Source organism: Spermophilus citellus (genome assembly GCF_964194105.1).
Source record: "Spermophilus citellus genome assembly, chromosome: 3".
NCBI classification, from domain to species: Eukaryota; Metazoa; Chordata; class Mammalia; order Rodentia; family Sciuridae; genus Spermophilus; species Spermophilus citellus.
In genome coordinates this window covers 90450558-90478173 of record NC_138184.1, presented here as the reverse complement: position 1 = coordinate 90478173, position 27616 = coordinate 90450558, and the positions used below count along the sequence as shown (strand labels likewise).

At 46.3% G+C, this 27616-nt stretch overlaps 1 protein-coding gene across 1 annotated transcript in view; it reads right to left on the bottom strand.

Moving 5' to 3' along the window:
• Positions 1–27096, bottom strand: part of ATP6V0A2 (ATPase H+ transporting V0 subunit a2) — a 33975-nt gene extending 6879 nt beyond the window's left edge. Inside the window, exons 1-17 of the mRNA XM_081283965.1 lie at positions 25643–27096; positions 21715–21793; positions 19052–19149; positions 17295–17432; positions 16399–16487; positions 14724–14850; positions 13771–13853; positions 11768–11861; positions 10854–11066; positions 9353–9503; positions 8976–9112; positions 8541–8728; positions 8353–8443; positions 5751–5869; positions 4550–4760; positions 1973–2092; positions 563–682 (exon numbers count right to left, since the gene is read on the bottom strand). Coding sequence (XP_081140091.1) covers positions 563–682; positions 1973–2092; positions 4550–4760; positions 5751–5869; positions 8353–8443; positions 8541–8728; positions 8976–9112; positions 9353–9503; positions 10854–11066; positions 11768–11861; positions 13771–13853; positions 14724–14850; positions 16399–16487; positions 17295–17432; positions 19052–19149; positions 21715–21793; positions 25643–25759 — 2175 coding nt within the window. The 5' untranslated portion in view covers positions 25760–27096. The remainder of the gene's footprint in view (positions 1–562; positions 683–1972; positions 2093–4549; positions 4761–5750; positions 5870–8352; positions 8444–8540; positions 8729–8975; positions 9113–9352; positions 9504–10853; positions 11067–11767; positions 11862–13770; positions 13854–14723; positions 14851–16398; positions 16488–17294; positions 17433–19051; positions 19150–21714; positions 21794–25642) is intronic.
• Positions 27097–27616: the final 520 nt, after the last annotated feature.

The following is a 27616-nucleotide window of genomic DNA, read 5'->3' as shown; positions in this document are numbered from 1 at the left end:
GTAGAGCACGTGCCTAGCAAGCACAGGTCCATGTACACACAAAAGAGAATGGCTAGAGAAAATAAGCCCAAAGCTACCTGTGGCCACGGCTCATCATCATGGGACCAACCAGCTTCAGAACATACAGCAAACTTAGAAAAAGCCCAGGGAAGGCCTCTCAGAATCAGAGAACAGGATCTGCAACCAACTTCCTGAAAGTAACTCTATTCTCTCTGATGTGAGTTGATACATTTCCCTTTGAAATCAGTGCAAACCAGGTCTCTAGTTCTCACAGCTATGGAAGGGTTCTGACTATGTCAGCAATGCTCATGACAACCCAAGTCCCTTTAAGTACAACAAGCAATGTTCCCACAGCAGATCCCAGGGTAAAGGAAAAACGACAGAGTGATGTCCCAGACCCCTCCATTCTGTCACCATCAGTGTGACCCAAAGAGCACTGGGAAGTTAAAAGTGACCATTGCCTTGTTTTCTGAAATGATAATTATCACTTTTGTTATGATGGTTATCTCTATAGAAGCTTCATTGCTTATCTAAGTTTATCAATAGCAAATGAAAAGATTACCTCTTCACACGTCATTTCTCTGCATCCATCTTCCATTTGGTTATTCCCCTCTTCTATGTCCTGGTTTCCCAGCAAAGAAACTTCTTCCTCGCTATCTTTCCTTATGAGCGTGTAACCACTCTACCAAGCAAAAGAGCAGAGTCAGAAGCTCTAACATTACAAGTTTGCAAGAAAACCCATGTTTCTCGTTTCTCTTAACAATTCAGCTCTCTGAGAACAAAAAAGTTCTCTGAAAGAAAATAAGTACTTCATACTCAATAGGATGGCTTTTATTAGAAAGAGAGCAGACAATGTTGGCAAGGCAGTGGGAAATGGTGAAATGGTGTGGCAACTCCTCAAAAATCAAATGTGCGGTTTAACCCAGCACTTCACTTCTGGGAATGTACCCAAAAGAATGGAAGGAAGAGACTCAAAGAGATGGTCACATACCCATGTTCACAGCACCACTATTCACAATAGACAAAAGGGGGAACAGTCCAAGGTCCACCACAAATGCATGATAAACACAGCATGGTACATCTAGGCAACGGAATATCAGTCTTTAAAAGGAAATTTTAACATGCTAAAACATGGATAAAACTTGAATACGTTGTGCTAAGTGAACGAAGTCAGAGACAAAAGGACAAGTACATGATTCCACTTCTATGAGGTACTAAGATTGGTCAGATTCAAAGAAATAGACAACAGAGTTCTGCCAGGGTTTAAGGAGGGAGGAGAAGAGGAATTGGTATGGTTTCAGTTCTGCAAGAGGAAGGCATTCTAGGAATGGGCAGTAGTGCAGGACACTATGACTGTACTGTACTTGATGATTAAAGAGTGAAAACTAGACATACGGGAGAATAGTCAGTCTGAAAAAAGTTCAACATACATGATAACTGCTTATAACTAGGTGGGAGAACTAAGGACTTTCTCTTTTTTTTGGTGCTAGGGATTGTACCATTGAGCTACATCCCCAACCCTTTTTGTTTTTCATTTTGAGACAGGGGCTCAGTAAGTTGTCAAGGCTGGCCTTGAACTTGCAATCCTGCCTCAGCTTCCCAAGTTATTGGAATTACAGGCATGCGCTACTGTGCCTAGCCAGGATACCATTTTCTACATTAAATAATTTAGTTATATTATTTAATTTTTAAAAAAATTGAAAGAAAAAGTTAAGAGGTAAAAATCTGGAAAAAGCTTTATAATTACAATAAGCTGTAAAGAAGGGCTGAGCTCATGAGCTCACCACACCAGGCTCATGGGCAGTCTGGGTCCACACGTTCAGGACTCAAAGCTCTTCAGGCTCTTGTAAAGCAGGCGACACCAAAGTGCTAAATAAAGGAAGCTTGGCTTTGCACCAGCACCCATACCAGTCCTGGTATGACTGAAAGACGTGCTCACAACTTGGTGACACACACCTGGAGTCACACTTACCCGGCTCACACCAAAGCAACTCCGCCCATTGTGTAGCCACAACAAGAAAAGTGGTTTTCCCAAGAAGAGAACAGGAACAGACAGCGCTGTGACAACCAGCAGCACTTTCTGGACATGCTCCTGTTGGTGCACAAGGGAGAAGATCAATTAAAATACAGATACAAAAACACAGTCCCTAGGAGATGAGATGGGATTAGGGAAGAGCAACCACAGAGTCCCTGGGCAAGGAACACCCAAGAGCTGTAAGCCACATGCTACCTGCCAGCAGATCCTTCTACTCATGGCCGGAAACTTGGCCCAACACCAGAGCCAAGGAACACAGTGGTGAAGTATCATTTTGTCTTAGGTCAATAAAAAGAGTTTTGGAAAATTCTAAATGGAGTCAAACTCTAGCTATAATTTTCTAAAAACATCTTTAATGAGAAAACAAAATGCCTTTTTACACAAGCAAAATGTCTTTTTACACTCAATTGTCTTAGGTTTTTAAAATTATTATTATAAAAATTATTTGAGGGCTGGGCTGTGGCTCAGTGGCAGAGCGCTTGCCTAGCATGCACGAGGCACTGGGTTTGATCCTCTCAGCACCACATAAAATAAATAAAAGAAAGGTATTAAAAAAAAACTATTTGAGGAATTGAGTGTATAGTAAGTTAGATTTATTTCTACACATGGAAAATATTGGAACAGCATTCAGAACAAAAGCAAAAACATTGTCTTAAAAAACAAATAGCCAGGCACAGTGGCACACGCTTGTAATCCAGAGTATTACAAGAGGCTCAAGAGGCTGAGGCAGGAAAGTGTCAAGTTCAAAGCCAGCCTCAGCAACTTAGCAAAGCCCTAAGTGGCTCAGTGGTTGAGTGCCCCTGAGTTTTCAATACCTAGTAAAAACAAAAACAAAAACCAAGAGGTCTGGGTGCAGTGGCACAGGCCTGTAATCCCAGATATCTAGAGGCTGAGATGAGAGTGGCAAGTCTGAGGCCAGCCTCAGCACCTTAGCAATACCCTCTCTCAAATAAAAAATAATAAGGCTGGGGATGTAATTGGTGATAAAGCACCCCTGGGTTCCATCCCAGTACCAGAAACAAAAAACAAAAAACAAGCAGAGCTCTGTAGTTGCTTAGAATTAGCTCAAGAGCAAAGCAGAGGCGAGGTGCAGCTCTATAGTAGAGTGTAGACTTGGAATGCACAAGCTCTCAGCTCTGTCCCCAACACCAAACCAGACCATCTCACTCCCTCATTTACTGCAGCTGGTGTGGCCGTGAGGATGCCGAGGAGAATGTGAAAATAAACTGGCAGCGTGCTATCCTGTGCCTGTCACCCTGAGTAGCTGTTCCCATGTTAAAAATAGGTTCCTGGGGCACGTGTATGGCTGGGCACAGGTTGCACTGTCCTTGCACCATCAACACAATGCATTCCTCAAGACACCCAGAGAGGTGGCTGCCACAGGCAAAACCACCTCAGAAGTACTGGGCTGTGGAGTTGCATAGACCTGGGTTCAAGCCCTAGCCCTAGCCCTAGCAGCTATGGAGTTACTGGGTCCACCCTGAGCTATAGGTTGTCATCAGCACAATGGATGACACCACCTGCCTACGGAGCTGTTGTGAGAACTGAGAAGGAACCAACTATCAAGGGACACACACACACTCAAGTGTGCAGCAGTTGCTGGATTCAGGTAGCTTCTCCTCACTGATCTCGCCACAGGGCCTCTGCCCACTGAATGACCTTACGCATTTACACGTACCTATGTTACTCTACATTTCTATAAGATAATGATGAAATACAATTTTTTAAAACCACAAAGAAGAGAAACAGAAATAAAAGTAGTAACTCAAAGGGGCCAGAGAAATAGCTCAGTTGATAGAGTGCTTGCCTTGCACGCAGAAAGCCCTGGGTTCAATCTCCAGCACCATACGCGCACACACACACAAAAAGTAAGAACTCAAAAAGCTCAAAGATTGGGCTGGGGATGTGGCTCAAGCGGTAGCGTGCTTGGCATGCGTGCGGCCCGGGTTCAATCCTCAGCACCACATACAAACAAAGATGTAATGTCTGCCGATAACTAAAAAATAAATATTAAAACTAACACACACACACTCTCTCTCTCTCTCTCTCTCTCTTTAAAAAAAAAAAAAAAAAGCTCAAAGATTGCAAATGCACAGCTTGCCAGCAAAGCCCAGAGCTGTGTGTGGAGCTTCAAACCTGCTTAAAACTCTCTCCATGGAACACGGAAAACTGGAAATGCTCCCTCAGGGAGTGCACAGGACTGAGGACAAAGACAGCTCAGGAGAGCCAAGGTCCCCAGGCTGGCACCTCTTTGAATACCCGCAGTCTCTGCACAGCATGCTGAGTGGCACCCGCCTTGCCATCCTTGGGGAGGACACTGGGCACTTACAGAAAGTGCCTGAGCAGCACCTTAGCATAGCAGACTGGCCTGCTCTGGAGACAGCACAGGGACACCGAAGCTTCCCAGGTCCCCCAGAAGGCTATGACCAGCACCTCCACAAGCTGTGCGGATGGAACAAATGGGAGAAGGGAGACTTCTGGGGGAGCCCTAGGGGGGAACGGGACATCACTCACCTGCCCTGGGTAGAGGCCACTTGTTCCACTTGCTGGGAATATGAACATGTTGATGAACTCAATCAGAATGCTGGGAGCTTCCCTGGACTTTTCTGCTGAAAACACGAGCCACTTATAGACAATCATGAAGATGAGATATCCGAAAATGCAGAGCATGAAGAGGAGCTCCGGGATGGAAACCAGGAAGATGTTGAACTTCTTCCTGAAGTGCCTGGAAGACAAGCACCCATTACCCAGGGACAAGCGCAAACAAGGCCAAGAGCAAGAGCAGCTGAAATTCTGACTCAAACAAGAAGAGCCACACTAGGGTGACACCCTGGTCTTATGATGACTCACACAGGGCTGCAGATCTCCCCATGGAGGAAAGAGAGAACAGTAGAAATGACCAAGACTGTGGTGCCAGACTCCACCAAACCTCCTGCTTTATTCCTTTCTTCAGATACATTTCTTTCCTTAAAGTGAGGCCACAAATTACTAGTGAATCTGGTATCAAAGTGCTCTATCTCAAAGAGGCTGTTGTAAGAGTTTTTCCAAGTTTTCAATTGTGTTAAGACTTAAGGTTACAACGTGAAAAAATACCAATTATGTTCAGAGATGAGAATGAACAGGAATAAAAGGATACAACCTCTTATTTTTATTCTACTAGCTCTAAATAACAAAATAGAAACAAAGAGGTTTTCAATTTATAAATAAAAAAAGGAATATGACAAAATTCATCCCTGACTTGAATTTACATGGCAAATGACTTCACTTGAGCAGAAGCTCCATCAGGGCAAGGGCTTTTTCTCCTGTGCTCTCCTGTGCGGAGTCCCCTGTGCCTAAAACAGTGCCGGGCATGGGCATGCACTCAACAAACATGTGCTGGATAAACCAACCCATGCCCACAAAATCTAAGTGATCAGAACAGACTTGTGCAGGCCAGGGCTGGAGCTCAGAGGTACGGGGCTTGCCTTGCATGCATGAGGTGCTGATTTTGAACCTAAGCATCACACAAAAACAAATAAAACAAAATAAAGGTATTGTGTCCATTACAACTAAAAAACATATTTAAAAAAATTTTTAAAAACATACTCATGTAATATTTAATACAGAGCACACTGGCTGCCCTTTACTCAATCCAAAGAGCCTACTAGAAGAAGCAAGGTTAAGAGGGCTTATGAACTTGGCTTATAAACATAGCTTTAAAACGATCTATACTTACAAGTGGTTAAATATTCCCAGAGTGACACCAAAAGTCATGTGAATAATTCCTAAAATCACAGACATTTTCATCTTGAAAGAATTTAGGAAAGTGAGGCGATTGGTTGCCAAGTTCCAAATCTGAAGACCAAACAAAAAAAAAAGAAACCTTTAACTTCCTTCAAAAGGTAATGTTTGAAAGTTCCTCTCTTAAATGGAGAGGCAGCTCTCAATTTACATAGAACAGCATTCCGACTTTTCTCTTGATGCTTTCTACCTGGGAACCACTGATTTTCTCAAGCCAGGGCCACAGACTGTCAGAAAATAATCCCATCAAAATAAAACCCAAGCCATGTGTGGTGGCACAGGTCTATAATCCCAGCAACTCAGGAGACTGAGGCAGGAAGACGGCAAGTTCAAGGTCAGTCTCAGCAAGTTAACGAGACCCTGTCTCAAAATAAAAAATAAAAAGGCTCAGTAGTTAAGGTCCCCTGGGTTCCATTCCCAGTACCAAAAAATGAAAAAACATACAATTCAAAAATCACCAAGTACAATGACACAGGTTCAGGAAGTAATCAGAAAGAAAAGCAAGGGACCACCCCGAGTGCAGAAGCACAGCTCCCTCTGGCAGGATTCGTCACGGGCCTGGGACACAGGCCACTCTCACCCAGGCAGGGGATGCACACACATGCGTTACAACGCGTTCACCAACATGTTTTCACTGACATGTTTTACAAGTCCCCTACCTGTGCATTTTGTAATAATATAACTTCAAAAAATAAAATAAAAGCAGAAATACAGCAAGTGGCCGGCCTGTGCCTAGGCCGAGGGGCCGGGGCAGACTCCAGGTGGTGACTGAGCTTCCCGGGCTGAGCTGAGTGCTGAGATCAGAGCACCAGGACTGAGCTCCCTGGCAGCCATGACCCAAGCCCCCACAGGTCCCCACTCAGTGACTACTTCTCCTCCTCTCTGAAAATTAATTCCCACAGTATCCCTTCAAGAGGATTGGGAAATTAAGATGAAAACACAATCATTCTATTTAAGTTAAAATAATAGTTTAGAAGGAAAAGGGTACTATAACCAGGGGACCAGTCAATCTTACTGATTTAAATATATCCATCCCATTGGGGAGGGCAGGAGACAAAGCAAAGCCAGCAGCCCAGGGAACAACACAGGGGTGCCACAACCAGGCCAAAAGCACAGTCTTTTTTTCCCCCACCTGCAGTGCTCGGGATAGAACCCAAGACCTCACACATCAGGCAAGTGCTCTGCCACTGAGCCATGCCCCAGCCCCAGGTCAGCCTTTGTATGTTAGCTAACACAAAGCTGGTGAGAACCACCTCCTGGGTTGAGGCTGGGAATTAGAACACATGTGCTTCTTCACATCTTCCTGGAGAAGCCATGATGAGGCCCTAGGTGGATAGCAAGGACTCACAGGCAGGTGTTATGGGAGCCACCCACATGTTTACAGGAACTGGGAAGGTCATGCCTGATTTTAAAATTAAAATAATGACAACAAAACCATGCCCCAGTCTTCCCCTCTGGCCCAAACACCCAAATTGTATTCCTTGGTTCCTTTATGCAGAAACATTTCTTTCCTGAAAGGAAGGCCGCAGAGTACTAGTGAATCTAGGTGCAAATGGCTCTATCTTAAACTGCCATAAAAGTGTTTCGTGTTTCCAATTACATAGATTTAAGACATGGCATTAAATCATATGACTGTTTAGAGATACGAATAAAGGAGCTGGGTGAGGTGGCGTACATCTGTAATCCCAGCAGCTCAGGAGGCTGAGACAGGAGGACTGTAATTTCAAAGACAGCCTCAGAAACTTAGTGAGGCTCTAAGCAACCTAGCAAGACTCTGTCTCTAAATAAAATATAAAAAGGGCTGGGGATGTTGCTCAGTGGCTAAGTATCCCTGGGTTCAATACCCAGTACCAAAAAAAAGGAGATACTAGGAACTTAGAGAGTGCAGATGACAGCACACCCGAATTTTCCATTCTATTTGGCTGGCTCACTATTGTCCACAGTCACACCTGCCCCTCTGAACCAACCCCAGGATAGTTCCTAAGACTTCTCTGGAAGATGAAGTGAGGTAGGGGACCTGCCTTGTGTACCCTGTGATCCTAAGCCAGCCAGGCCCCCTTGTGGGGTTGGGGTAAGGGAGCCCTGGCATCTGGGACAACTTCTTCACTCCCCTTTACAAACACTTCTCCCACTTCAAATAGCCACTCCAACAGGTACCACATGGCCTTAAGCTTCTTCTAGCCACTTGACTGCATTTTATTTCAATATCAAAGGGTAAATGATAATTCATATAAACAAAGAAGGGATTCAAGAAGCAGCCTACATTCCTGGCTCCTCAAGTGTCACTTTCTCTAGAACAGGAGAGGCTGGACCACATGGCCCTCTTCCACACTGACGAGGCCTCCCAGGTGGAGTACCACCACTCCCGCTGCATTAATGGCAAGTGCTGCACGAGGGGCCACCAATGGCCAGGTTGCTGCCACCCACAGTACCTCCCTCACTTATGAGTCTGAGAACTGAACCAAACAGTCTGGAAAAGGCTGTGCCAGTTACAAGGAGGGGGAAACAGAGCAATGGAGACAACGGGGCACACTCACTGGGTCAATCCCAAAAGGATAAGGGCCTCGGAACACTCCAGGAATGGCTGGGTCCAACTGCAACACCCTGCTGTGCCTCACGATGCTGTCGCTGTAACACAAGCAAAGGAAGCAGAGGAGCAGAGGGAGCGGGTCGGAGCGGTGCCGGAGGGCCTGTGAGCTCCCGCCCACCCTGGCCCTGCACTCACTTCCACAGCACCAGCTTCTGGTGCTCCTGCTGAGTGTGACTGGAGCTGTACATGGCAGACACGTTCCACCGAGAGCCAAAGATGTTAAGTGACTTGGAGAAGCAGTCGTTGTAGATGAGGCCTGTGTACACTGAGAACAGCCCCATGAGCAGGAGGATGTATCGGCCATTGAAAAACATCCTCAAGATCTGTGAAGGCAAAGCACCCATCAAAACAGAACCCACAGGAAAACGTGTTCACAGGACAAACACGCATGCTGGCAGGTTCCTGTCACTTTTCCCAGGGCTTCTCAGAAAACCACCTAGCATAACAGACATCCCTGTCACTCAGAGGTGACACAGACACCACCCAAGCTAACGCTCTGGAGAAAGCCCAAGTCAGACAGAATACAAGGCAGGAGCTCCCCTGCAAAAAGAGCTGGTGACATGGAATTACCTCCTGTGACTGGTTCAGTCCGGGACGATTTTCATTTATCACCAATAAGAGGGCAAATAAGAACATCACAAAGCCGTGGCCAAGGTCTCCGAACATCACAGCAAACAAAAACGGGAATGTAATGATGGTGAAGAGAGCTGCGGAGGAGGAGGAGACCATGAGAGGTTTCGTCAGAGCATACACATGGCTGCAGAGCCCAGCAGGTAGCGAGGCAGCCTGCCCGGGTGCCCCAGGCAGGGACAGAGAGGCTGCGCACAAAACCTTACACCAGGGGACCACAGAGCAGCAATGGGATCCTCCCAACACCATTACATCCTGCTACCTCCAGACGCAGAAGTGACCTGAGACACGAGGACTGACATATGCCAACATCCTACCTGGATTCACTTCCCTGTAGCTCCCGACGCCATAAGCATCCACGATGTTCTGAAATCCCTCGGTGAATCTGTTGGTCCGGATTAGGGTTGGGGGTGTTTCTTTTGTGGGGATCGTGTTCATAAATGAGAGTATGGTAGCACCACTCTCTCTCTTTTGTGCAAAAAGAGAAAAGAAAGACATCACTATCCAAGAAAAAATTACTGCTATTCAACACATTTTGGATTGCCCTCTGGGAAAACTCCCTGAGTGGTTAGGGTGAAGTAAGAATTCCCCCATTCAAGAGGTACAAGGACAGCAGGACCAGGGGCTGGAAGAAGCCTCTCGGGCTGGGGTCTTCCAGGAGAAAGAGCAGGCACAGAGAGGAGGCAGGTGAACAAGGAGCTGGGTGAGACATACAGAAGGAGGAGGCCACCCAGAGCTACCAGTGCAAAACTGAAATTCAAGGCTCTGTCTCTTAGAAATGGTCAAGAAAGAAGAAGTAAAAAATGGACAAGAATCAACCAAAATGCCAACATTATGATAAAATCATATATGTAGTATTTTCCTTCAGTGTTTACAATTCTTCTGAAACACTTACTGATTTGTAATGAAAAAATGGAGCCAACAGGGCCTGGGTTGTGGCTCAGTGATAGAACATTTGCTTAGCATTTGCCTAACATGTGTGAGGCACTGGTTCATTCCCTGGCACCACATAAAAAAATAAACAAATAAAATAAAGGTATTGTGTCCATCTACAACTAAAAAAAATATATTAGAAAAAAAAAAAAGGAGCAACAGAAAACAGTAAGAAAGACACCAGCAAGGCAAAGGATATGAATAGTTCACACACAAAAAGAAAAAAAAAGTCAAAGTCTCCTGAGCTCAGAAGGTGCTGGCCCAACTGGTGGGACAAGAAGCGCAGCAGCTGGCACCACCACCCAGCCGACCAGCCAAGCCACCATGAAGTCCACCCCACTGGAAGATTGGCACATGTGTAAATTCCAGGTCAAGTGCTAGTCACTGCCAAGGTATTTATAACTTGGCAACTACCTAAATATACCATGGTGCACACATACAATCAAATATTTGTTATTAAAAAAAAACAAACAGGCCAGTCTTATTAAGTGAAAAGAACAGTATGAATAGCACAACTTTTGCAAAAAAGGAAAGAAAAAGTGTACCATCCATATCTGTTTATCTATGATCAAGTAACTCGAGACAGAGCAGAAATCAAACCAAGGCTATCTCGGGGGCCATACTGGGCCAGCATGGCCACAAATAGGAGGAAGCCACTTCCCTGGCTCTTTTATTTTTAATGTATTTCTCTTTACTTGCAAACTATGTGAATATATGATTTGTTCAAAAGAGCGACTTCGAATGCGCGGACACACATGTGTCCTGGAATGGCCAGCTCTCCACGGCTGCAGCTCAAGAGCAGAGTCCAGTCAGGGCCTTCCTAGCTTCATGAGCATCTCCTCCCCGCAACAGCCTCTAGTGGTCCCAGCAGGCAGGCAGCCTTACCGAGCCCTCCTCTAGTGCTCGGCGCAGGTCACGCAGATCAGCCTCAGGACACCAGACCTCAGCAATGAGGCACTTGTTGGTCACGTCGAAGCTGCACATGTTCAGCATGTGGTAAATGGCTTTCATCTTCTTCACCTGGATGACGCGGCTGTACACCGACTCGGCGGCTTTACACAGCACTTGCCTCAAATAATCCTCAGTTTTGTGAAGCACCTGGGTAAGAGCAGACATGGGCTTTCGACAAGGTGAGCACTGTCCAGTGCTTGTCACCAGCCCCAATGTCCCTGGGGGAGTTCTCGTCCTGATGGTGGAGCCACCAGGCACTTATCTCCTCATGGCAGTAGTCCCAGGCATAGGGCAGCATCCACCAGCTCATGGTGAGCCTGGGAGGCTGACTGCCTCCTGGGAAAGGACCCCAAGGGCCCAGGAAAGGGAAGGTGGTGTCCTCACTGTGGCAGTGTGACAGCTGGCTGGGCCCAGATGGCCTCCTGGACTCCCGCCCAGCCTCTCAGCACTGGAAGCCCCCGATTCCCATCCCTCCCTTCTGCCAAGAAATTCCCTTTTGCTTAAGCGAGTCTGACTCTGCTTCTTGCCACCTGCTCAGGGCCCTTGCTGACATCGGAAGAAGCTCGACCTTAAACAGTGCAGGTAAAATGACACCCAGACCTTAGTGAAGCCTGCCTGTCATTTGTGGTCAAGGATGCCCATTCAATGTATCAAAGATGACCACAGAATCTTTTTTGAAAGTCCCAAAATTACTCTGTAGGTTTCTAACAGGCTGCTAGAAAGGAACATCCCTGAGCAAAGGGACATTCCCATCTCCTAATCTGCCTTCATTTTTGCATGTTAAAAGAAAGTGAAGACTGCTGAATGTTCCACCCCCGAGATAAGGAGGCAGGTGAAGGTCTACTCACAGTGTAGAGATCCTGGATCCGAGTATTCAGCCCCTCCTGAATCTCCTTTCGCTCCTCAACAGTGTTTGGATAGGGGTAAATGTGGCAGTGGTAACTAGGGGACAGAATTAAACACGACTTCATGTCAGCAGGACTAGAAGAGCTACTTCCAACACAAGAACCAGGGTCAATCTCCACCAGGCACCTCCCCTTCCAGGGTGGAAGGAAGAGCAGCCCTCGGGGAAAATGATGTGGGCACAGCCTGCCAGGGCAAGATCTCACGCAGACACTCAACAGCACTGCTGAACTGAACAGGCTTGGCAAGCTCGCTCTGGATCCAAATTCCACTCCTGCCCCAGGGATTTGGGAAGCATGTTTCCAATCCCAACTTTCTGAGACTCACCAACACTGAGGCTGGAAACACAGAGCCAAGGAGTGCACATGCACCAGACAAAAGGTGGGGTGAGGTCTGGCTCAGAAGCAATGGCCTTGGTATCTATGCCTCCCTGACCTTAGGAGCCAGTGTTCTCCCAGGGGCTCCTGACACCCAGACCACACTAGGGAATGCTGGCTGTCCCCAAACTGCAATTGCTCCCACAACACCTTCATATATTTTTTGTTATTATATTGACTCTTTGGGTACCAAGGATTAAACCCAAGCATGCTCTACTGCTGAGCCACATTTCCAGTCTATTTTATTCTGAGATAGCATCTTGCTAAGTTGCCCTACCTGGCCTTGAACTTGAGATCCTCCTGCCTCAGTCTCAGAGTCACTGGGATCACAGGTGTGGCCACCACACCAACCACACCAACACATCACCCTAACATGCTAATCCACACTGAGCATTCTGCCTTTGGAAACTTAAATCCCCACTCCAGCCCTCTCCTGAGCAATGACACCTGTGATATCAGGGTCTGCTGAGCTGCAAGTAGCTTTTCTAATCAATGTGACAATATATACCTATTAAAACAACAAAAAGCTTGTCCAGCTGACACCCCAAAATTACTAGCTATATGATTAGTGAGAACCAAACTGGTAAATAGGAAATACCCAAGCCTTACCCCCTCCCTCAGGAAACAAAGATGCCCACTGGAAAGACACGAGGGGGTCCTGTGGGGTTTTGTCTGGCTTTTGCTAAGTGTCCCCTTGGTGACAGGGAGAAGCCACAGACTGCTTCTCATTCGGCACAACTCCATGTCCTGGAGGCTGGTGCCACCTGGATGCTTTTCACCTGCACTACCTCAGTGAGTCCTGTCAGCCTTAACAGAAAAGAATTACTGCTGCCTTTTATGGATGAGAAAACCAAGGCTGTCACCTTGCCCAACTCAGCCCAGTGAGACAGGGGCCAGGTAAGGTAAGCCAGGCAGCCCACTCTGAGCCCACACTTCCCTTTCCACCACAAGCCCCAACGAGGCAGAGGAGAAACTGCCCCAGGGACACTGTGTGCTCAGCTGTGACAGGGAGCCTGACCTCCAGCTAAATGCAACAGGAAGGCACAAAGTATGAAAATTTAAGAGCTGTGTGCAGTGGTGTCAGCAACCTGGGCAACTTAGCAAGACCCTGTCTCAAAGCCAAATAAAAAGGGTTATGAATGCAGCACAGAAGTGACGTGACTGTGAGTTTAATCCTCAACACACAAAAAAAGAAGCTAATTTGATTCATTCCTCAACTGATCTGAAGCCTTGAGACCCTCAGGGACAAGGCAGGGTGGTGCACAGGAATCAACTCTGGGATCATAATTAACCTGGTCTCTACTTTCAATTATCTTAAGTAATGCCCTGGCAAGATAGAAGACCAAGTGTCCTCTGTAGTCTATTCTCTGCCTCGTTTTCCCCACTGCTGTGCTTTCTATTGATCTTGCTGTTCAGGTGCTAAAGAGCTGGGCCTCACAACAATAGAGTCACGGAGCAGAGCCAGCAGCCTGCGCGCTCAGGGTACTGCTCTGAACTACAGAGGGAGAGTGAAGGGAAGCCAGCAGGTGCTGTATCTCAACAAATTAATGGCATAAAGGGCTTCCTCTTACCAGTCACATATCTTCTTGACCTTATGGCCAATCTGCTCTCCCCAGAAGGATATCAAGAACACGTACCATTTTATGACTTCTCCCTACAAAGAGCAACAAACCCGTCAGTTCTGTGCACGTAGCTGGGAATCCTGGCGCGATGAGGAAAGGCTGCATGTGCCGGGGGAGGTGAGCGCTGAGGAGGAGACAGGGAGGAGTGTGGTGCACAACCCTAAACAGGGTGGGCAAGGGGCACCCCAGGCCGTGCCACCAGAGTGTACAAAAATGAGACAGATGAGGGAGTGAACTGTGGGGACTTGGGGGGGACTCTGGAAACAGAGGGAAAAGCGTAAGCAGACGCACATTCAGGAGAAGGGGCCTGGACAGGTGAGAGCAGGAACAGGGCAGTAAGGGATGTGACAAGGTCCACACACCCTGCTGCAGGAAGCCACTGGAGGGTCCCACATAGGGAGTGAAATGAGCTGAGCTGACAGAGACCATTCTGGAAACTGGAGGAGGACAGTGAGAGGATGGAGCAGTGAAGGGAGGAAGCTGCTCCAACACAGAGGTGAGAAAGGTGTGGCAGGTGACCCGACCAGAACGGTGGCAGGGCAGGGGAAGAAGTAGCCAGACTCCCCTGTATCTAAAAGGCAGGGTCACCAGATCGGTGGATGGTTTTGAGTGAGAGATGAGAAGAGTCAGAATGGCCCCAAGGTTTCTGGCTGCTCAGACTGAGAAAATAGAGCTGTTGTTTACTGAAAAGAGGGTCTATGAGGTGTCAGGAGGAAGAGTAGGACTCCAGTTTGAGGCACAAGGACAACAGAGGGCAGACAGATCTAAGCCTGGAGCTCTGCAAGGGGGATTCACACCCCTAAAACACGGGATCTCCATGAAGAGTGTCCCGCACTTTGTTCTGCACCTCCAGCTCACTGTGGGTCTGCCACTGCTAGAAGGTGGTCATGACATTTACTCACTGTTTCAGGGTCTTCCAGGGACTCATCCAGTTCTGCATAGGTCACGATGGTATACCCTTTGCAGACCCTCCACAGCATTTTTTCAAATGCATCAACTTTTCCTTGATGAATTAGGCCAGACACAAACCTGAGACAATGAAGATGACCCATGGTCAACTAGAAGCAATGAATGTTCTCAAACTGCCTTCAAAGGATGAAGACCTCTGTCTCTGGCAAAAAGGCAGAGCCATCTGAAAGCCCTCCAACTGCAAAACATCTCAAATGCCAACAAAATATTTCTGAAACACCCTTTTAAAAGGATAGCTCAGCCTACAACAAAGGGAAACACTTGGAATCCAAAACTTAAGACAGGATATTCTACTTGTCAAGATGCATTCTACTGGGCTGGGGTCGTGGCTCAGTGAGCACTTGCCTAACATGCATGAGGCACTGAGTTCAATCCTCAGTACCACATAAAAATAAAATAAAGGTATTGTGTCCACCTACAACTAAAAATATATATATGAAAAAAAAAGAAATGCATGATACTGACGCAGGATCTTATGGCCTCATGTTTAATGCCAGCCCAAGAAACAGGGACAGGCACTGGGTCCAGATGAGGGAAGGAGATTTCCCTGATCCCCACTAGAGCTGGGACTTCTTGCCCAAAGGGCTACACTTCAGTGAATGTGGACTAGAAAATAATCCATCTCATAAAGGAGCCTACAAATAAATTTATTTTTTCAGCTTTGGTTCTAAACGGAGAAAGGTTTTCCCTGAGAATTTGTACCTAAAAGTTAGAATTCAGTCAGGTTTGTGGCTTAAGTTCACATTATTTCCAAATTCAAAAAAAAACAAATCAACCAGTCCAACAGTGGTGCACCACTGTAATCCAGTGACCCGGGAGGCCAAGGCAGGAAGATCCCAAGTGTGAAGCCAGCCTCAGCAACTCAGCAAGACCCTCAGCAACTTTGTGAGACCCTGTATCAAATAAAACCTCAACTAAGGACTGGGGAGGTAGCTCAGTATTAAATGGCCCTGGGTTCAATCCCCAATACCAAAAATAAATAAATAATCCATTTTTAAAAACCCATGCTAAAAAAACCAACATATATGATTCCAGGTTGGTAGAGCACTTCAAGGCACCCAACAACTGGAAAAACAAACTCTCTCTGGAGGAATGGATTCTCAGACTAAACCTCACTGAACAACTTCAGATAAGGAACTGAGGAATCTAAGTTCATTAAAAAAAAAATAAAACTACAAACAACACAAGGAAACAAGGTGCTGTTACTTTAAGTAGGCAGAAAGAACAAACAGCAGAAAGAGACCCTGAAAGCAGGATTAATAAAAAAATTAACCAGCTCAGTTTAGCCCCTACATTTCCCCCAACAGTACTTGATGCTTCAGCGGCCAATTACTTCCTGCTTACAGGAGGAACACTGAGCAACATAACTTAATCATCTCCAACCTGTTACACCAAAGGAAGAAATTTCCATCATATTAAGATACAAGCCATAACAGCTGAGTCGCTCAGCTCGACAAGGACAGGGGCACTGTGTCTTCTTAAACAGACCTTCACCTTCACCTTCACTCAGTCACAGGTTTGAGAAAAAATGGTCCCATTCATCCATTCTGTGGCTCAGTGGTAGAGCCTTCTACAAGAAGGGCTTGACACACAGTCGCCATAACCTACCCCAGCTTTGCCCCTAGCCTCTGCATGCTGCTGTAGTCCAGCAAAGAGTCGTTCTCCAGAGACGGGAATTCCTCATAGGTGGGTTCAAACTGGAAAGACACAGAGCCAAGTGCGTCTCAGCAGGAGGACACAGGTTAGGCTTCCAGGTAAGTTTCCATGACACACCCCAAGATAACTCAGATGAATAACTCAGCTCTGACAAGTGAAAAGGTAATTTCCCACCCTCTATTTGTAAGCCACTTGAAGACATGTACATTAAACAATTCTTCCTTTATTCTTAATAATTTAGAAAAACTAAATTGTAGAGTCCAACTTCTGCTCCACCTTTTCTCAAGATTATAAAGATTTTTTTTAAAACTGAAAACTCAAGCATTTGATAAATAAGAAGCACTATTATTGTTAAAACCAACCAAGACAGGAAAAGGCCTATAAAGCTTTGTTTGATGTCATATAATCCAAATGAAAAATATAGCCAAGGGGGCTGGGGATGTGGCTCAAGCGGTAGCGCGCTGGCCTGGCATGCGTGCGGCCCGGGTTCGATCCCCAGCACCACATACAAAACAAAGATGTTGTGTCCGCCGATAACTAAAAAATAAATATTGAAATTCATTCTCTCTCTCTCTCCCCCTCTCTCTCTCTCCCTCTTAAAAAAAAAAAAAATTAAAAAAAAAAAAGAAAGAAAAATATAGCCAAGGAGGCTAGGGCCATAGCTCAGTGGTAGAGCACTTGCCTAGCATGTTCCATCCCCAGTACTGCAAAATCCAAAGCAAGCAAGCTGAGATGAAAGTTCATCACTTAATAAGAAGTAACACATCTAGATGAAGTGATGACAAAGCCCACAACCTCACGGAGAACTGATTTTCACAAACGAAATACTTCCACCCCCCTCTCCCTACCTCGACATTTCGCTTGACGAAGGTTTTAGTCACTCGCAGCATGTGAGTATACTCGATCAGTTCAAGCAGGTTCTTCCTCAGTTTCTCCTTGTTCTTGGTGACTTCTCTCAGTTCGACCTCAAGCTTCTGCAACTGCTCCTATGAGAACACAGAGGTCACTCAGGTGTATGTGAGAGCTTAAGAGCCACCATTCAGCAGTACGGCCCCCGCTCCCATGCAGCCCAACCCTCCCAAGCATACCAAAGCCGGGGGGTTAAAAGCCAGAGTTTACCTACATGTGACAGGGACATGAAAACAATGACTTTAAAGGCGCCTTGTTTACTCTCTCCTATTAGTTGAAGTACTTCCTATGAAGTTCATGCCACACTTGACATGAAACACCTGGAGACACTAATGACTCAATAGGTAAGGCTGTCAGCCTCTCTGCGACCTCAGGCCCAGACACTTCTTCTGCTTTTTCTCCATCTGCTTATCCACTACCAGACATCAAGTCTATGTTTCCTTTTATATGCAACACAGGACAATTTTGGATCAACCTTCCTAAACATACAGTCTCCTAGTCTTCAGCTTAAAAGTTTCCATGCATCTATACTTAGCACAATTAAGTGGACATAAGAATTCTTGAGAATGACTCTTTAATAATCATTTATATACAAAGCATCCTTATCAATACATATTTATTGAAATAATCTATAAAAAGAGTCAATGAAGGGCTGGGTTGTGGCTCAGTGGTAGAGTGTTTGCCTTGCATGTGTGAGGAACTGGGTTTGATCCTCAGACCACACAAAAATAAAAGGTATTGTGTCCATCTACAACTAAAAATATATATTTTAAAAAAAAGTCAATGAAAACTTGTATTCAAACAATTAATTAACATACTACACTCATTATTTGAACTCTACCTTATAAAAACTATAAATAGTGACTGATATGTTTGTAATCATATCATCACCAACCTACCCAACAGGCCAAACCAGATGACTGCTCTCTGCCCACCAGACTGCGTCACTCTCTCTGAAGTCCATTAGTGCCAAGGGATAAACGACTTCCTCCCAGACAGATAGACCCAGCAGCTGCCGATGCAATGGCTTCAGCTGCACCACGCTCACTGCTCTGAGAGCCGGCCTATTTCTCAGCTCAAAAAATGACAGACGGAAACCTCAGTAGGTAATTCACAGCAGGGGACAGTTTAATCCCCCAGCCCAAGCCACTCATCTAGGTGAGGGCATTCGGTCTCCTGCCCACCTGCAATGATCAACCACCTCTGAACACCAGGGCAGGGAGCCCAGAGGGGAGGGCACAGGCCCAGAGCAGCAGCCACTGGTGGGAGGAGGGGCATGCCAGGCATGGATAATCCCCCATGAACTTCCTGAAACACCACGTGGCAGAGCAGATGGCCTAATTCTCCCTAGCCTCTGTTCACCAGCACTAAAAATTCATGAAACAAAACTGAACTTCAGTTAAAACTTATCACAGACAGGGATGGGGTTGTTGCTCAGGGGCAGAGAGCTTGCCTATCATTTGAGAGGCACTGGTCCTCAGCGCCACATAAAAATAAATAAAAGTATTGTGTCCATCTACAACTAAAAATATAAAAAATAAAAATAAATGTATCACAACGTACTAGTGAGGGTTAAAATTATCCTTTAATTTTCACCCCCCAGTTTTGAGGAAAAAAGGCAGAAAACATAAGACAGTAGGAGTAAGTGACAGGCAGCGGGAGCGCTACACCTCCACAGCATCTTCAGGAGCCTTACCTGCATTTCCAAAACCTGTTTTGGAGGGGGTGCAGGAGGACTGACCTCTCCCTCAGGCAGGGGAATATTAGCTCTAGTAATTTCCTGCACCAGATACACTGTGAAAATAATGGTTAAACCAATTAGATACAAACACTAAAATACGCTTCAGTCAGAACACTGCAAATTCCAAACTTCCGAATGTACTAATATCTTGACTGTTCCAACTGATCTATGAGTCATTCTTTGCAACTTTGTCCAAAGATCTGCAAAATAATGCTGCCTAGAGAGACCGGCAAAATAAACAATAATCTGGATAAACATTTGCTAAAGTTCCCCCAATTATTTTCATTTCCCAAACCAAAATAAGGAGCCTCTGAGGCCCTGAACCTATAGAATGCAGTGACAGGCCTGTGATAGTCCCCCCAGAGCCAGCAGCATGGCTCTCTGCAGAGGTGCTTGGGAGGAGAGTCATGACCTCTGGCAGCAGATCCACCCAGGAGATGGGCAGAGCCAGGCTTTCCACACCTCCCCGCAAGCCTGGCTGCCATGGGTTGAGGCCCTCGGTCTACCTCACTGCTGAGTTAAAAATTAGATTTGTGGAACTAAACACCAGCCAAAATTCACTGGCTTTCTTTAGTTCATATTTTCAACTCCATGAAGAGGCCTTTTCCTTAGGATAGAAGTCACAATACCCGCCAAAGTCATCAGCAGGTGCGGTATTTTTGGAAAGGAAGGAAATGGAGAGGGGAGGAAGGAAGGAAGAAAGGAGGAAAAAAAGCAAATATATGTTACCAGAAAGACAGTAAAAAAAAAAGTTTTTGGTTTAAGAGGTTTCTAAAGATAGATGCAAACTGTTTAAACCAACTTATTACTCAATTAACTTGAGCATTCATTTTTTTATTGTTTCAAGCCTGCGATATTTTTTAAACAGTTTAGCTACAGGAAATCCTAGACATGTCTAATGCATCATGACCTTTGCCCTGCCTTTAAAAACCTCATTCCCAAATTACAACCTGTCCAGTGACTCATGTGGTCTCACTCTAACATACAGGATCAACACAGGTCACCAGGACCTCAAGCAAGATACGAAGGAACAGATTTCAGGTAACTAAAAGTTTTTCTTAAAGCTAAAATCCCCAATTGAAAAAAATCCACAATAATAATCAGCTACTACAAATTATTCCAAAAGTCATGTTCTCCCAGGCCCCATGTTTTTTGTTCATCCTGTTAAAATTGAGTTTTGTACTTTAGTCAACTGTCACTTTTCCCCTCTCAGTTTGACTCAATGACTATTTCAGGCTAACTTTTTGTTGCTGTTTGTTTGGTACCAGGAATTGAACCCAGGGGTGCTTAACCACTGAGCCACATCCCCATCCATTTTTTATATTTTATTTAGAGAGAGGGTCTCACTGAGTTACTCAGGCCCTCACTAAGTTGCTGAGAGGCTGGCTTTGAACTCATGATCCTCTTGCCTCAGCCTCCCAAACTGCTGAGATTATAGGCAAGTGCCACCATGCCCAGCTATCTGGCTAAAATCTTAAAGATAAAAACAGCAGCCTTGGGCTACTGAAATGTGACAGTTAAAAGCACTAATTTAGCCAGGTGTGGTGGCACATGACTATTATCCCAGAGACTCTGGAGGTTAAAGCAGGAGGACCAGCCTCAGCAACTTGGTGAGGCCCTAAGCAACTTAATAAGATCCTGTCTCAAAATAAAAAATATTTTAAAAAAGGGGAGTTGGGGCCAGTCGTGGTGGTGCATACCTGTAACCCAGCAGCTCAGGAGGTTGGGAAGGAGGATCGAGAGTTCAATGCCAGCCTCAATAAAAATAAGGTGCTAAGCTATTCAGTAAGACCCTATCTCTAAATAAAATACAAAATAGGGTGGGGGATATAACTCAGTGGTAGAGTACCTGAGTTCAATCCCTGTGCCCAAAAAAAAAAGGGGAGGGGGGAGTTGGGTGGGACTGGGGATGTGGCTCAGTGGTTAAGCACCCCTGGGTTCAATCACTGGTAGAAAAGAACAGAGGCAAGGGAGGCCTAATCTAACCTCTTCCCAAAGGAAGCCCAGAGAAAATGAAAGGGATTATCAAACAAGCTACCTGTCACTTCTTTGTGTCCCTGTATCTCAACATGGTTTTAAATTAAGTAATATATTAACATATATGCAGCATTAGGTTATAAAAAAACTATGAAGTGCTGGTTAAATAAATCATGGCACGTTAATACAGAGAAATTCTATGTAGTCATAAAAAATGATTGGTCACTCAATGTTTGTAGACATCAAGATGTTACAGCAAGTGCTATTAAGCAGAAGACAATGCTGAAAAAAAATAACCTGCCTATTATCATGTAAGTCCTTACTTTTATAGACATATAATAAAAAGAATGGAAAAATAACATACCTACATAATAGTGATTACCTCTGACTTATAAAATATGAAAAATTTCATTCTTTCTTTCTGCTTGTCTATATTTTCTAACTTTTCTAAAATGAACAAGGTTTACTTACATAAAAATAATTATGTGGGCTGGGCTGTATCTCAGTCGCATTGCGCGTGTGAGGCACTGGGTTTGATCCTCAGTACAACTTAAATAAATAAAATAAAGGCATCCTGTCCATCTACAACTACAATAATACTTATTATCACATAAGTTATTAAAAATGGAAAATACACTTACCCAATATTCGTTCTAGTTCTTCACATCTCTTCACCTCACCAACAAATTTTCTTTGAAAAGAACTTACATTCTGGTTGAGCTGAGGAAAAGATAAAAATTTTGCTTTGAATTTCTAAAATTTAAAGGTGAATTTTTTTTTCTTTTACTTATTCATCTTTACTTGGGAGGGGGGTTCAGGGACTCAAGCATGCTAAGCACATACTCTATCATGGAGCCAGCCCCTAAATTTTTAGAATAAAATATTACTGGCAAGGTTTTGGGGGAAAATACACTCACAAATATTACTGAACCAGAATATAAGCTGCCCTGACTTTTTTGGACAGTGATTTGGCAACTGTTGATCAAGAAATGCCTGAAATATCCCTTGGCCTAGAATTATCCCGCAAAGAAATTTAACTTCAGGGGAAAAAAAATTGATAAACAAAATTTTTTAAAAACACCAACCTTAAGGATAGAGAAAACACACTAACTTAAAAATCCAACAATAAAAAATTGAAAAAGAAATAGGTTATCTCTAAACCATGGAAAATGACTCAGCAATAAAAGGGAACAATCCCAATACACGACAACACAGATGACTTGAGAAACAGTGGAAGTAGCCAGGCACAGCAGGACACTCGCTGCAGGATCCCCTTTATGTGACACACCCAGAATGGGCATGTCCAAATGGGGACCTGGACTGGGGGCAGGAGTAAGGATTGACTGTGTGTGGATATGAGGGGTCTTTTGGGGAAAGAGTGTTCTGAAACTGGACTGCATGAAACTGGGCTGCATGAGTTGCTTTCTAAAAAATCAATGCATAGTATTCGTGAAACAGGTGCATTTTGTGATATGCCTCAATAAAGCTACACACAAATCACAGCTCAGCCACACAACTGGTAACTATGTACTTATTAAAACTGTTGTGTTAAATGACCAGGTATTTGATATTAAGAAATTATTACTAAAGTATTCAGGCATGATAATGGTCTCAGGTGGGATTTTTAAGAATCCTTATCTTTTGAGGTATTGACTGATATCATATGGCCTGAATGTGCTTATAGGGATCTGGTCCAGCAGGGATGAAGGTGGGAGGCTAAAGTAAGCGGCCACTAGTCCACATTGTGGGTACACAGGGGTCCCAGTGCTCTTCATTCTGCTCTTCATTCTGCTGAGCTTCTTATAACACAAAGCTTAAAACAATAAAAAAATTGTAAAAATTATTTAATAAAATTAGTAAATTAAGTCTGATTTATATATGTAAAAAGCATATTAAAGATATTTCCCCAGGCCAGTTGTGGTTGTACACGCCTATAATCCCAGCAGTTCAGGAGGCTGAGACAGGAGGACTGTAATTTCAAAGCCAGCCTCCTCAATTTAGCAAGGCCTTAAGCAACCCAGTGAGACCCTATCTCTAAATAAAACATAAAAATAGGCTGGGGATGTGGCTCAGCAGTTAAGCGCCCCTGGGTTCAATCCCCAGTATCAAAAATAAGATTATCACCCAGAAGAAAGATAAAATTCCATTTCACTTCTGTTTATCAATTCTCATTCACTTCTGGAGGTCATACTAACCTAAAGTAACCATGTCCAAGTTCCTCATGAATCAGATGTCAACCTGTTTCTACAGGTCTGAGAACTGGAGTAGGAAGCCATGTATCACGCTGGCTAGATGGACACTACTTCTCAGGTTCATTTTTCTTTCTTAACTTTAAATGAACTTTACAATTCTACAAAGAGCAGAATCTGTGTGACCAGGCACACTTCTGTGGCACTGGTACAAACACAACTGGATTTGGCACACCACTGCAGCTACTTGCATAGACTTCTATCCTGTTGCGTGGGTCATGTTACAAAATCTGGAAGGCTTTTTCTTTTAGGATGGCAGTTACTCTTGATTCAAAGCTAATGGGATGAAGTACATTTTCCTTTCTTCTTCATACTGGGGGCTGAACCCAGGGCTGCTTTACCACAGAACTAGATCCCCAGTTCTTTTTGTTATGTTGAGGCACAATTATGCTAAGTTATTGAGGCTAGCTTCAAACTTGGAATTCTCCTGCCTCCGCCTCCCCAGTCTCTAGGCATAAAGTACATTTTAACACAGATTCCTTCCAAGACCGCATTTAACCTAGAAAGCCAGGCAGAAAAGACCTGTGCTGTGTGTACTCGTACCTCCACTGTGGACCTTGGGCTCCAGCAGCTACAGGACTGAACAGGAACACTGCTCTTAGCAAGGACCCTTACAACAGGGAGCCACCTCAGCTCCCAGACCCCTACCCTAGTTGCACAACATTTTTTTCTCCAGGTCTACACCTGGTTGTTGCTACTGATGTCCCTGACCTGCTGGCTTCCCTTCATGAGAGTTACTGAAAAAAAGCCTAAGTGAACCAGAAAGCACTGATATCAGTGACTCCACACAGTGAATGCAAAGTTGGTCAGAAACACCAAAAAGAGGTGAGAAGAGCTGGAATGAGCTGTCGGCACCCACAAAGCACACGGAAAACCTAGCACCACACAGGTCTCAGCACAGAATCTTAGTTTTATTTTCCTTCTGAAAAAAATGGAACAGACTTTCTTTTTCTTTCACTGACTCTAAGTATACAGTCTATGACCTCATGTAACACTGAATGAAACCTGAATCTCTATGGCGATTAGAGCATTTGTTCAAAGCCCTACGAATGAATTATAGTAAGTGCTCTGCTTTGAGTCCTAAGAGGGCAGAACAAATCTACCTGAAAAGCAATCTGTTACCCTTGCAGCAGCTGCCCAGCCCTTTAGGGCACACCTTATGGCACTGTGCCTGCCAGGTGGGCAGGTACCATGTGCTGACGCCCAAGTGGCTCCAGGAATGAGGATGAGCACTGCACTTTGCCTTCAGCCTCATCTGTCACTCACCTGTCACTGCTGTTGCAACCACATTATGGGTCCAACCCAGGGATCCCTGATATCAGATCCTGGGTCGGGGCATTCCCTTGTGAAATTAAGAAAACAAAAACAAAAACAAAAAACACAAGATGAAAATGATAGCTCAACAATGGTGTTTGCCTGAGTGAATTTCAGTTCCACCAGAATGAGGTCCTGCTTAACAGTCTCACTTCCACCCTCTGTTCATTTCCTCCATAGAGAAGTGCTCATAAGAAGAGTGTATTTTATTCTGTCTCCTCCCCGGACTGTGAGCTCCAAGAACACGGGATTTTGGCTGCCTTGCTCACACTGGATCAGCACCAAAAACTGCCTGCACATAGCAGGCACTCAATAAAAGCTTGTTCATTCATTCAACAAACGCCTATTAGTGCCAACAAATGCCAAGGGCTGTGCTAAGGCTTGGGGAATGAGAACAAGTCAGGCAAGGTCCTCACCCTCCGAGGCTGGCAGTCCATGGTGGAGACAAACAATAAACAAATAAGTGGACGCACAAACAAGTGTTTCTTATTACTGGTCGCAGAGACGGCGTCCAGATGCTGCTGGGTCCAAGTCCTCAAACAGCCACGGTGTGTGCATCCCCACACCAGGCAACCAAGGAGGCGAAACCCTCTCCTCCAGGACCAGGTACCCTGGAGGGTTGGCGCCCTTCCTGTCCCCCGCACTGAGCATCCCTTTCCCCAGCTCCTTCCGTTCGGGTTCAATCCAAAGGCCACCCCCTCAGAAAGGCCTTCCTTGCCCATCTCTTCAAAATCGCCTCCCACCGAGTCTCGCTGCACCGTCCCTCACTCTGCTGCAGAAGGTGTTCTGACTTCGTGTCCCCCAACCCGTAAGTTCCCAAAGGGCTCCCCGAGCCTCGGCCGGACTGCTCCGCCCCGCCGGGGCACCGGGCAGCGAGTCCCCAGGCGCGGAGGGCTGCGGGAGACCTCAACTGGCCACGCAGAGCCGCCGCGCGGAGCTCCGGCGGCCGGTGGGCCTGGGCGGCCCGGCGCGGGGCTGCGGGCAGAAGCCGGGCGGCGACACTCACGTCTCGGAACTGGACCAGGCCCTTCTCACCCAGCGCGCTGAGGCACTCGTAGGCCGTGCCCGACTGCAGGAAGAGCTGCGCCAGGCACATGGGCTCGCTCCGGAACAGAGACCCCATGGCGGGCGACCCGCGCCCGGAGGGGCCCGGCGGGGCCCGGCGGAGGCGGCGGCTCCGGCCCCGCGGGCGCGCACGGTCAGCCGGGGTAGCCCGGGCCTCCAGCTTCTCCTGCGGCCTGGCCGCGGCCCGGCACCATGGGCTCAGTTGCAGCGGCCGCCCGCGTCCTGCCACCGCGGCCGCCGCTCCAGCTGCCGCCGGCGCGCAGCGAGGCCCCGCCCCCGCGCCGTAGCCGGTTCCGTTTCCGCCCCCGCGGTCTGGCCAATGGACGACCAGGGTTGCGGCCGCCGGCCGACCAATGGAAACCCGGAGTTATGGCCGCCCGCCCCCGCCAGCTGGCCAATGGGGAGCCGGAGTTCGGCCGTCCGCCGCTTCCGCAGGGCGCACCGGCTAGACCTCGGAGAGGGCTACCGGCGCTTGGCTGCTCGCCTTGCTCCTTAGGCGTTTTGTTGGCGAGTCTGGTCCTTAGCGTGGCTTAAAGCTCGCCCGCCTCAGGGACTCATTCTGTGGTCCTGAGTAAAGTAACGGGGGTGGGGGGCGGCCGTTGTCACATCCTTAGAACAGCCCCACGAACCCAGACAGCTTCCTCCGGCTCGGGCGCCGGCAGTCCCCTTCCCACGCGCCCAGCCGGGTCACCGCCGCACGGCCTGGTCCGGGCGGAGGCGCCAGCCCTGGACGTGTGCTGTTCATGGATTTGGGCGGCGTGCGGTGCTGGAGTGCGGCCCCTGCGATCCCGCCCGCCCCTCGCGAGCCTGCACGCAGCAGTGACGTGGTGGCTGGGACACAAGGCGAACGTCTGATGCGACTCTGCTTGGACCTGTGGCTCTCTCACTGCATTGGGAATGAAATCCAAACTTCGTACCCAGGCCAGCGAGAGCCCGCCAGAGCCGGCCCAGCCGCCCCTAACCCTGTTCTCCCACCGCCTGCCCTGAACGCCGTTAGCTCAGCCACAGCCGCCTTCTTGCTCTTCCCAGGTCGAAACCCTTGAACTCTGCGGTCCCTTCGATCCCTCCGCCTGGAACACCCGAGCTCCGGACCTCCTTGACGCTGGCTCGTTCCGGGCCAGTTCAAATGGACCCTGCTCTGAGAAGCTGTCCCTGGCCCCAAAGATAGCCCGCTCCCCTCCCCATTATATCCCTGTTTTTCCAACACCTCAAATTATCATCCTGCCCGCATGTTTACTCCACTAAAGTGGAAGCACCACAGACCAGACCATTGTCCCAGTCACTTGGTGTCCCCAGGATGCAGCACACAGTAGCCATATTAAATTAAAAAAAAAAATTCTTTTAATGCCGCGGATCGAACTCAGAGCCTAAGCACTAGCTCTACCACTAGCTACTCTGCAGCATTCATGAACGCATAAACTTAGAAAAGTAAACACCACGTAGAGGCATCCCAGGTCCCCCTTATACCAAAGTACGTTTTCCCTAACAAAGCCCACAAAATAAACTAAGTTATTTGTCATTTGGAAATCAATTATTCATAAATATCTTAAGTCCTGGGCTGGGGTTTTGGCTCAGCAGTAGAGCACTCATTTAGAATGTACGAGGTGCTGGGTTCAATCCTCAGCACCACATAAAAATAAATAAAAAACTATTGTGTCCAACTATAAAAATTAAAAAATATTTTTAAAAATAAATATCTTAAATACTAACACCATGGAAAGACCCACCCCCACTAGGTATTTCCTTCATCTGCCCCAGACCGCTATCACTTCATCCTCCAGAGATCAAATCAGAAAAAGAGAGGTAGAGAGAGAGAGGAACCCTGTGTCCCTACAACCTAAAACAAATAGTGTGCCTGGGGAAAAAAATCCTTCATTAGTTATATTACTATGGATTAGGAATACAACTGTAACAT